Source organism: Rutilus rutilus (genome assembly GCF_951802725.1).
Source record: "Rutilus rutilus genome assembly, chromosome: 6".
In the NCBI taxonomy this organism is placed as follows: Eukaryota; Metazoa; Chordata; class Actinopteri; order Cypriniformes; family Leuciscidae; genus Rutilus; species Rutilus rutilus.
In genome coordinates this window covers 13,945,777-13,957,873 of record NC_140214.1, presented here as the reverse complement: position 1 = coordinate 13,957,873, position 12,097 = coordinate 13,945,777, and the positions used below count along the sequence as shown (strand labels likewise).

General features: G+C 37.0%; 1 protein-coding gene across 1 annotated transcript; it reads right to left on the bottom strand.

The window, feature by feature from the left end:
* Positions 1 to 3,469: 3,469 nt before the first annotated feature.
* trim110 (tripartite motif containing 110) lies at positions 3,470 to 9,946 on the bottom strand. The gene is made up of 8 exons (XM_084412658.1): positions 9,792 to 9,946; positions 8,564 to 9,048; positions 6,095 to 6,190; positions 5,744 to 5,980; positions 5,160 to 5,182; positions 4,649 to 4,794; positions 4,172 to 4,443; positions 3,470 to 3,846 (listed from the first exon to the last, which is right to left on the bottom strand). Exons 1-8 carry the CDS (start codon positions 9,832 to 9,834, stop codon positions 3,574 to 3,576), a joined length of 1,575 nt encoding a protein of 524 aa, XP_084268784.1. The 5' UTR covers positions 9,835 to 9,946; the 3' UTR covers positions 3,470 to 3,573.
* Positions 9,947 to 12,097: the final 2,151 nt, after the last annotated feature.

The window sequence follows — 12,097 nt, the reverse complement described above, 5'->3', positions numbered from 1 at the left end:
GAGATGTTATGAGCTATTTTAAAAGTTATCCTTGGCTCTGTGTTTCACCCTCACTCTTTCTCTCTATTTTGCAGTCACCCTCCTGTCTGTCACAGTTTCCTGACGAAGATCTACTTCTGTGCTATCTTGTTAAATTGCCTGCAGGGGAGCAAAGACAAGGACACTTAGAGGTTTCTCATCATCCAAAAAAAAAAAAAAAAAAATCCATCATCATAGCCAACCTGTGAGAAGACAGAGAGAGAGAGGGAGTCAGAGGAGCTCTGCAAGCCAACAGGTATGCTTGTGTGTATGGGGGAGGAGGAAGAGGTGCAGTGAATGATGAAGATCATGAGGTAACACTTTGGATCTCTTTCAGCTGAGGGGAGTATAGCGTCCAGGAGAGAGTGAGAACAAGAGAGAGAAAAAAGAACAACTCCACTGAGAGACCATCTGTCTTTAACACGCTCTCACTTCCCTCCTGACGTTCCACAACATGCAGGACCTCTCTCTCCCCCCCACACACACACAGATCTTCTATCCCTCCCTCCTTTGCTTATGCGTATTAGCCCTCTCTCTCTCCTCTGTGTTTTGGCACACTACAACGGCAACAATATGCAAGTCCTGAAACCAAAGAATGTACATTTTGGAATATTGAGGTCTATATCAGGTCTTAATTGGCACCACTCACCTCATTAACTTACTATTCAAGACATGTTTATAGTCTTTATGAAGCAGTGGCATTTACAAAGGTCAACTTTCTTTGCGTCTGGTCTTGAGTGAAACCGCAGTGTTTGTGCACTTTCAATAAGAACTAATTCTGCTCAGTGCAGTGATGTCCTCTTTTTCTTCAGAAAACTTCACTTACCCAATTCCTTTCAGAGCACTAATCAATAATAATAATAATAATTCTTAAGCAACATTTTTACCTTGTTTTTCATATCTAAATATCCTTAAAAATAATAATTTACTTGAGAAGCAAAAGATGATAATAATAATAATGTGTAAGATAGGACTTTTAGATTTCTTATTTTCTTGGCAAATAAATTGTATTTATTAAAGCATACATCTAATAAAATAATCTGAGGTTTGAGGTGTCAAGGCTGTTTAGACATTTGACAGGAAAACAAGTCAGAATACATAAGAAAAAGATTTTCTTTGTGTGTGTGCTAAACAGTCTTTTACTAAAGCCTCTTTCCTATGGAGTAACACACAATGAAATTAAGTTTTTCATAAGCTTTTGTAATAGGAAAAAAATAGCAAAATCACCTGATTTAGTGGGCTGTTCCTCGGTTTCCCAGGTGTAATGATGCGAGGTGTCAAAGCTTCTGTAGAGAAACACTGAATCTGACAGATCTTCCTGCTCATCCTGTCTCTCAAGACCCTCCCCTTCCCACCCACTCCACCAGCTTCACCTCGCTCTCTCTCCCTCTCTCACTTTCTAATAATCACATCCATGTAATTATTTTTTTATGTAAACAGAATGTCCAAACTGGCATTTGTAGCTGTAAATGATAGCCAACAGTCAGCAGAAAGCATGAACAAAACAGGAACCATAACATGACCCAGTGTCCTACAAAACATGACTGATCCACATGGATCATGAACATCAAATGGCACAATATGGAATAAAAAAAACAGAATAACTTCACAAATATACATAGTAATTTTTTATTTTTTGAAAATGTATCACGACAAATGAAACCAATGAATAAAATACATTTTGTTAAATTGTGCGTGCATTTTAAAAACACAGTATTTCATTAGTGCACTGCTTCAGGAAGCTATGATTTGAATGCCTGAATCTAGTTGTTGATCATAAGGAAGGACTGCCAACGATGAGGTCAATAACACCAGGAGAAAGCTAAGAAGTTAGCATTACCTTTCATCTCAATGGCAGTTCATCAGCGGGCACAGGACAACTTGGAAGTACATGATTTAAAACATGTCATCTTTGCTCATGGGAGCGCAGAACTTTTTGAGCCAATCATATGAACTGTAATTGACATCTGACAGTGCTGATTGGCTGATGATGGCACCCCAAAATGGACACAATCACAAACCCTTCACTAGTGATTGTGACATAAAAGGCTGCCTACAGGGAAAGATATAAGTCCATTTTAGCCATTTAAAGCCCAAAGTACACTTCGGCCATCCGCATTCTGCGACTGTCCGTGTGACGTAATTTTTCTGTCATCAGGAGGGTCTGCTCACTGCCCAATTTTTGTGTCCGCGCGGACGGTGCGCATACAACAGCGCCAGTGCTGGGTAGTAACTGATTACATGTAATCTGGATTATGTAATCAGATTTCAAATATTTAGTACTTGTAATTAGATTATATTACATTTTAAAAATGATCATAATCCCAGATTACAGTTACTTTTTTATGGATTACATGATGACTACATAGACATAGTGCTTTGGGATCCTGAAAATGCAAACTTTTGAGAACGGGTTTCACAGTGCAAGTTTTTGAACACCATTATTGTCTCTGTGTAAACTACAAAAACGGTGTAGAAAACGGTGACGTCATGCACCTAGTTTTTCTTTACAAAGTGACATCACCATCTACTGTCCTGGCTTGCATACAGCGTTTTTAACCGTTTTCGCGAATCCATGTGAACGGGATCATTTTGACAACATTGTCCTCTGTACACGAAAAACGCAAAGGAAAAGCCTTTCTGTTTTTAGTACATCATTGTCGTGTAAACGTACCCTTAGATTACTTTTGACCTTACTCGTTTTGATGGTATTATTGTGTACCATATTGATACTACATTAAAAAAACTAAGAGAGAGAAAATATTTTCAATGAAAGACTGCAGGGGGGTTAAAAGAATAATTAGGGAGAATCAGCAAATTATGAATATAACATTGTGTGAATAAATGGTCTATTCATAATTGGTTGATTCTCGCTAATTCTACACCGTTTTTGTAGTTTACACAGAGACAAAAATGGTGTTGTTTTCGAAACCCGTTTTCAAAAGTTTGCATTTTCAGGCCTCCAAAACACTATTGTCATGAAAATGAACGGTCAAACTGCATAACAAGTTTTCAGTTTTTAGTTTAAAACGGTGTCGTGTAAATGGCCCCTAAAAGTTGTCAGAATACATTACCTAAAATGAGTAATCTAGATTATGTTACTAACTACAATTTTCGTCATGTAATTTGTAATCAGTAACAGGTACAATTTGCAAGTAATCTACCCAGCACTGAACAGCGCATGTGCAAGCGCTTGAAAACAACGTCCACTAGATGAACCGCCGAACACGTCATTCTGCGCTCACGGCCCAAAATATCTACTATGCTAGAAGTAAATATTAGAGATTTATATGTTGCTAATTTTGAATTGCTGTCAAATGGAGAAAGATGCACTGGATCTCCGTTCCCCTTAAAATATGAGTGAAAACATGATGATGAAAAACCGCAGTTATAAAAGATTAGACTAGGTTTTTTTCAACACTTAAATTATAAAAGAAAATGAAAAACTAAAACTTGGAAAAATAAAGTCTGCCTTTTCAACCAGACCATCAAGAAACATAACTCTTTATAAAATAAACAGATCCATCTTCACCCAAATCCGAGAGGTAAATGCAGTCATATTTTCTTGAGGACGGTGACCCTGCTGTTCAGCTCTGGTTTGTAGAGGCCAAAGCCCAGGCAGACGGGCTGGGTGAAGCTGGTGCTGAAATTGTGCAAGGGGAGCAGGGTGGAAGCCGATCCTACTTCTGAAAAGGTGATGGAGCCAGAATTATAGTCCAGAGCCACTGCCAAATGGTTGCCTGACATTTTTATGGAGAGTTGGGTTTTCTTTCGGTTATGCCAGGCAGCAAGTTTCCTGTCATGCTGCTGTGTCAGGCTCCAGGATATCTGAGCAAGATAACAGAAAATCAACTAACATTGACATTAGATGCTTATAAACAAGTTTAATGTGTATATAATTTGAATTAAGATACATTTTCTGAGAAAATATGATCACGATGAATAAAAAAAAAAAATCTAAATGTTACATTTAAAAAAAGATTAGATAACAATAATTATTAAAATGTTTTAAAAATAGACATTATTCCATCTGGTTTCTATCCACTGATCATAAATAATGAGATTTCAAAATTGTACACAATTATTATGAATGATTTGGGGGTCTGTGGCATCAAAAAGTTAGAAAACCCCTGTGTCCTAATACACAATCTACCTTATTGCAGCCAAAGGCCGTGCCCTCTTTTGCTTTTCTCCCAATGCTGTGGTAAGTCACTGCAATATCCCAGAAACCCTCCACCTCCAGCTCCCAATAATGGTTTCCTGAAGAAAAAATCTGACAGGAGACCACCTGAGACCAGTGGTCGAAGCGGTCAGGATGCTCAGGGACAGGCAAACGTTTTTTTACCCTCATCACTGAGCGTAGGTCTTCAGAGATATTTAGGAGTGGATGGGCTGAGTTTTTGTCCAAGGTTAATGGGCTGCTTACTAAATAACAAAGAGAAACAGGCATTAGAAATGTAGCCACTAGATGGCACTATTGAACAAGGCAAATGAAGCAATAATGCTACCGTAAACTACCGTTTCAACACACTGAAAATATTGATCATGCTTAGGTTAGCTGGAATTAAATTACTTAAAAAATCTAAATGTCCATGGGGCATCATGGACTTGTATGAATGATAATACGCACAGAGATCTCTCTTGAGCTCAATTAGGCAGTGCAGGGTCTCAGATATGAATTCTCTGTATTTATTTTCCACGTTCTCTAAGACACGTTTCTTATTCATGCTGGGTTGAGGCGGTGTGAACAGAGGGGAGTTGAGATCTGCTATCATCCTGCAAGAAAGAAGAAAGTGACTAATACAGTAAAACGTTTACCCCCCGGTTTCACAGACCCAGATTAAAATGCTGTTTTAACTGGAAGCAACTTGCACTGACATATCTTAAAATATGCCAGTGCCATTGTTTTGTCTCAAGATGCACACCAGTAATGTTATTTTCTAAGGCATGTTTATAAAAGCTACTTAATTGTCCTAATTGAACTAAGGCCTAATCCTGGCTTAAACTAAACTCTGTGTGAAACCAGGCCATAGGCTACACACACTTTGATTAAAATTCAAAACTAACATACAACTGCATTCACAAATCACAAGATATTTCTACGACACACTAAAACAATCACAGTTTATCTAAAGACTCACTGTGAATCCTCTGTTTGGTATGCCTGTGAAAAAGTAGGACTATATGAACAATCGCAAACGTATCTCTCATCTTTTATTCTGAATGACATCTGTAAAGACCCTTTAAGTGATATATAATGCCATAACTAAGCCTGTGGATACATTCAAAATATTAATAAGGCAATAAACAAATTAACTTATCTGTAACAAAGTTTTATAAACAGCATGCAATGCTCTTTCTGTCAAATAATTCTGTCGTTCATGTCTTTCTGTCATCTAATTTTTGATGGCTATGTAATGCCATTCTCGGGGGCATTTGTTGACCATAAACGGTGATTAACAATAGCTCTATAATTAAATAAAATCTACACAAAATATGCATTTACTGTATTATTGTATTCATTATTTTAATGTAAAGGAAGTAAAAAATTAAGTTTAAAAATGCATACGTATGGTAAATGAGGTTTTATGAGCATTTAACCTGGAACCAAACCATCAAATAGGTGGAAAAAAATGTAAATGGAAAGAACACTTTGGCTCCTCATTTTAGTTGTCCTCTACAAATCATCACTGCATCACCTTTATCATGAAGTATGTCCTCATACCCAAATTAACAGGAAGGGGTCTCTCTCGTCCAGCAGGGAGCCGAGGAAGCGGTGGATGCTCTCAGTTTGGTTTAGATCTTCTCTCACCCTGCTGCAGTCTTCCTGCACCCTCTCCATGGCCTGCTGTCTCTCCTGCTCAGTGATGTTTATTACAGCCGACACTAGTCGTCCCGCAACAGTCTGCAGGGCTGAGCCCATCTGTAACACCTGAGAGACATCACTCACAGAGGTGTCCTCCTAAAATAAACACACATAATGCATGCATTCAGTTATATGAAATCCTGACCATTAATCATTATACTTCAGGTTAGGAATAATTTGTTTATTTGATATGAGACACCAAAGACTTACAATGATGGTGCGACAAGCATTTTGATGTTCTTGAAGAATAATTTCACCTTGCTTTACTTTCTCTTCTGCTTTCTCGAACAGGCTCTGTAATTTGACCTATAAAATATTACAGAAGGGCTTTAAAAAAAATGTGAACCCTGTTTTAACAGACTCCTTCATTGTCTTTTAACATGTTTCACAATGTTCAATATTTGGGTTATACCTTGGGTTATACAAATTAATCCTAGGTATTCAGGTTATGTTTCACCAGTGGAGGAACAAGTGTTTTATACATGGAGTGGCCATGGCTAATTTAAGGGGTCCACAGACCATGACAGAAAATTAGTGCATAACCCAAACCTGGCTTCAAAAAAGAATGAATGAATCATACGACTGCTGATTACTTGGACTTCACAATCACGCAACGGCCACTGTAGGTCCATAAGACTGTAAGTGCATATAAGTGTGCCATTTGGAAGAGGGCCCTAATCCCTCTAATTTTTATGATTGGTTTGTAGCTAGACAACTGTTTCTTACACTTTTAACACTGCCAGCAGAGGTCCCAATTCAAAGGCTCCTTCAAATACTGCCTCTAAATGCGTTCTTCGTCCGAGGCAATGAAGGATACAACAGATGGATCCTTCGCAACCTTGTCTACCCAAGAATTCAATGTGCGCTAGTGACGACAGGATTTTTAGCGCAATTTTCCACCGGACAAAATTGCGATTAACAACTCATGATTTCTGTTCTGTTCTGTCTGTGCGCACCAATCTTGCACTTCTATCTACTCCTCAACCAGACCACCTAGAGACTTCGGGTTTTCGGCATTATGTCAAGGAAGGTCTAATCTCGGGAACGCACAAAAAAAAATCCAGGAAAAGATTTTGGATTTCCTGGAAATTCCAGAAAAAAATCAGTTTTTTGCAAATTTCTCGGCAACCATAATAGCTATCGAGTTAAAACAAATTGCAATCGATAGCTTCTAAAATTTACAATAATATTAGAAAAAAAAAAAGAATTGATCAAAAATCTTTCCTTTATGCTTCAAAAATTAATTAAAACTTTATATGAAGGGAAATAAGAAAAATATTGCCTTTTCACCTATAAAACTATTGTTCCACAGAAATACGTAAGGAAGGTATTCACAAGAGTCATGAGCACAATTAATTCCACTGAATTGCGGCAACAAATCAATGAAGGTATCGATCAAGATTTGGAGAAGGAGCAAGAATATATGAGAAAACGACAAGAGGTTGTTGCAAAATAAATGGAAGAACGTTCAGCAAAGCGACAAAAGATGGCGACATCCACACCAACGGCTTCCTCATCAGGCGTATCTGATTTCTACGATGACTCGTGGCTTTCAGAGGATGTTTTGGCAAATATCTCGAAAGCAGAAGAAGAGTTTACAAAGTCACAAGCCAATAGTCAAGCAGAAAAGAAGGAAGAATCTGAAGAGGACAAAGCAGAAAAAGAAGCTGATACAGAGAAAATCGAGGATATTGAGTGAACACAAGATGTAAAAAATAATGAGCTAATAATAAAAATGATGTTCAACTAGTCAAGTGATTGTGCCTTTTTTATTATCCATTGCTGATTTGATTTCAGAAAGTTCATTTGAATTTCAAGAGAAAGTTATATTCTCAAGCAACTTATTTTCTCTTTAATTTACTATCTCTTAGTGTTGTGATCCCATGACGTGAGAAAATTGCGCTAAAACACTCACTGAGTTTTTATTACTTGTTTTGAGAGAAATTGCCAAATTACACTCAATAAATTACAAATTACACAATTAAACGTACGTATTGGGTTTCAGCTTACTCAAATATCTAATGATACAAATGTAAAAATAAAAATCTTTAAGCCATTCAAATGCTGACAGTAGTTTATACTCTTTATTATGTACAGAAATGGAACATGGTGAACATATTTAGACAGTTTGTGAACCCTGTTTTGTTTGCAGATAGTTTAATGAAGGATGCAGCCTCTGAATTGGGACACAGCTAGTGATAGCGGGTCGCTGAAGCCTGCAAATTATTCACAATATCCCAGAAATCGAGTGAGCGAGAAACCCTGTTTCCTCCTATTAAAATGAGTTTTCGGTGATCCGATCACAAGTGCTCAGCAAGACACATTACCGTTTACACCAGGCTAAAATGCGTTTCAAATACGTCTCCTGTGACCACTTGCTTTCTGATGGTCGACTCGAGACCCTCTTATTTCGTGACACTCTAGCCTACATCACTTTTACTTTCAGCACACAAACAAACAAACCCGTGTCACGCAGCAATATAATATAATATAATAATGTAGTATTATTCTTTTTATTTGAATAGGGGATATGAAGTCCTGGAAATGACTTTTTGCAGGGTGGGATGTCTGATTTTACAAAGACAATAAACTGGTGTAAAGCAGAGTAAACAGTCCCAAGACATTATTAAAAATCCTACAACAGGACTTTCACTTAAACAGCAATAGATAATAACTTACTTTGTATTCCTCCTCCACTTTTCTCACCGCTTTGACCTGGTGTTGAGCATGCCGTCCTTCCAGAATACAGTCTTGGCAGATATACTCCCTGTCATCCATGCAGTAATACCGGAATACCTCCTGATGGGTGGAGCACCTGCGGCGGGTTACGTCCATCAATGGATCCACCAACAGGTGAGTGCTGTAAGCTGGCCGTTGCAGATGTGGCTGCAGATGCTGCTCACACAGAGAGACCTCACATCGCAGGCAGGTCTTCACAGCTGCTTGAACCTCGTCACCCTCGTCTTCCGGACAACAGTCGCACACAACCAGCCCCTGCTCCTCCAGGCATTGTGGGCATGAAAATCTTCGCTTGCCACTCTGGGTCCAGGCCTCTTGCGCACAGGCCGGGCAAAAGCTGTGGCCGCAGGGAAAGGGTTGAGCTCGACAAAACAGGTTGCGACACATGGGGCATGTGTGCTCTTCCTCCATGGAGCCCATTGCAGCTGTAAATTTGTGAACAGTTAATTTTAATAATAACTTAATTATAACAATTTACTCATTTTAATAGTGCCCACTTAAGTAGAAGCAAGGAAATGATTGGTTACTCATAAAAAGTCAAATCATGGCACATGGATTTATACAGGCCCATTTGGCACAAACTAATTACCTTAGCTTACTATTCAGTTAATCTGCCTCCTAATCAACTATTTTTAGAAAGCTGTTCTATTTGACTTCCAGATAAATGAGGTAATCTCCTATGCATTTCTATTAAAGTCATTAAGATATTACATAAAAGGTGTGTTTTTTATGTTTTTTTTTGTCTATGTAAATTAATATGCTGAGACAACGTTAAGTCACTCTTTAGGTTTATTCCTCCAAAAAGTGTAAACACTGGCACTATCAGAACAATGCAGTTTGTTGAGTATATCCCAACGATTGGGATGAGATTTGTTTGAAGAGCAATGGAAGAGTGTTCGGAAACTGTTTGAAACCGGTGATTCATTTTGCAATTCTGTTTGGTTTCGCTGAGGGCACAGACATGCAGAAATGACACTTCACCTTTGTCAAATCTCAACAAATCTGCCCTATTTGACCCAAACGTTTTCTCTGCAGACAATACCAGATCCAACTGGGGAATCAAGAGATCACCTATACTCAGTGGCCCTCTGACCTGAATTAGTTGGTTTACAATTACACGGTTAGCATTATGATGCATAACAAAACTGGGGGGAAAAAATAGACTTACCCTTGGTGTCCTGCAGCCTTTTGTGAAAGCTGGATGTTTTCATACAGAAGCACGGCCAAAATGTACATGTAAGAGTGTGCGAATGGGACAGCTGGCTTATCCTGCAGTGTCTTCTTAACCAGACTGACTGACCTCTCGACACAGAGAACAGCTAAGCCATCACATGACCTGTTCTTTACAGAAGCAATATGAGGGATTTGTGAGGAAAAGAAATAAATGTCACCTGGTGACTGTTTAATCAACACTGATATCTAGAATACATCAAAATATAGTATAATAAAGTATTCTCTTATAAATTAGCTGTTGTAATACACAACACCAGTTACTGAAGACACAAAACAAGTAATACATTAAAGTGCTAACAGTGAATTAATGTGTAGATTGGAAGCACTACATGTGACAGGTATGTCAGAATCGATTTTTTGATCTCTGTATTTTATTATAACAGAACAGCATGCACATGTTCTGTTACATACTCATTCAAAGTTATATAAACAATGGTAAATGTAAACATAGCCTTTAAAATTCAGCAGAGTGCTCTGACCAAACCAATCCACTCAGTCTTAAAATGTGCATTGGTGCGCAACCTTTTTAATTGTTGCTTGCAGCTAAATTGTTCAGTTACATTTGTCACATAATATTATTCATGAAGTGAACTTTAATAAAAGCATGGCAATTCTCACATTTCAGTCACTCACATTTGGACAAACTGATTTGCACTGATTTACATAAAAATCAAGGTCAACATTGTAAGCGTCTTATAGAACGTCTGAGATAATAAAAGCATTAAATAAATAAACAAATGAATAAATAAATAAATATTTGGTGCTGCAGAAAAAATCTTGTAGCTTTGTTTTTTTTCAGGGAATTGACAACATACTCAGTGGATCCAAGGACTTTCAAGTGTTTCCCTTCATTTCCTTCTGTGTCAATCCACATTGGATATTTGAATTTGAATTGTCTATTAAAAAAATAAAAAAAAATTAAAATTGTAATATGCTGATTTGTTGAAACCAGTTTACAATTTTGTAAAAAATATTTGATAAATAGTAAGTCCAAAAGAACAGCATTTATCTGAAATATAAATCTTTTGTAACATTATAAATGCATTTACTGCCACTTTATCAATTTAATGCATCCTTGCTGAATAAAATATTAATTTCTTATTTTCTTTAAAACGCAGGAATAAAATCGTACTGACCCCAAACTTTTGAACAGTAGTGTATAATGTTACAAAAGCTTTTTATTTCAGATAAATACTGTTCTTTTGAACTTTCTATTCATCAGAGAATCCTAAAAATAAATTGTGCACAACTGTTTTCAACATAGTAAATGTTTCTTGAGCACCAAATCAGCATATTAGAATGATTTCTGAAGGATCATGTGACACTGAAGACTGGAGTAATAATGCTGAAAATTCAGCTTTGCCATCACAGGAATAAATTACATTTTAAAACATATTCAAATAGAAAACAGGTATTTTATTTCACAATAATACTGTTTTTACTCTATTTTGGATCAAATACATGCAGCTTCTGGTGAGCATATAAGAGACTCATTTTAAAAACATTACAAAATTGTACACATCCCAAATTTCTGAACAGTAGACTGAGTGTCAATGTTCAGAGATAATTATTATGTTTTGAATAATACTTTATAGCTGTGTGCTTTTGGTATGTTCATTGCCAAACTCAAAAATGTCCATTGTTTTATATATAAAAAAAAGTTAATAATTGTATTCTATTGACCAAATATGTTAGTTTGGCTTATATATATTTTTTATTAGATCAGATAACATTTTAAGCAGTAATAGGGTCATGTAACAAAGTACCCCTCACATGGGTCATGGTGTTACGTTTACATTCTTTTGGGTGTGTATTTTTTCAACTGTATTAATGAAGCAAGACCACATAATTGTACTAGATGTGCAGAATGAATGTGGGGGGGAAAATACTCTTAACACCAAATCGATTTACACAAACTGAGAAAGACAAAAAGTGTTATGCCTTGCTCTCATGTTATTCATGGACTACAACCATTGTCCAGCTCATCAAGCACATAAATTAACATCCTTGTGGTAGTTGTAGTCCTTTTAAGCAACTTGTTAGCAACGTAGCTACTCAGTGTCACAGTAAACTGAACAGTTTTTGTACAACTCCAATATTATGGCTAACACATGTATGTGAAATTCAACGCGAACAACACCTGGACATATTTACACCATTCTCATATAAAATGCATTTTTTTCATAATAGCCTAAGAATTATTACCAGATTACATAATCTAAAAAAGAAAATTGTGTCACA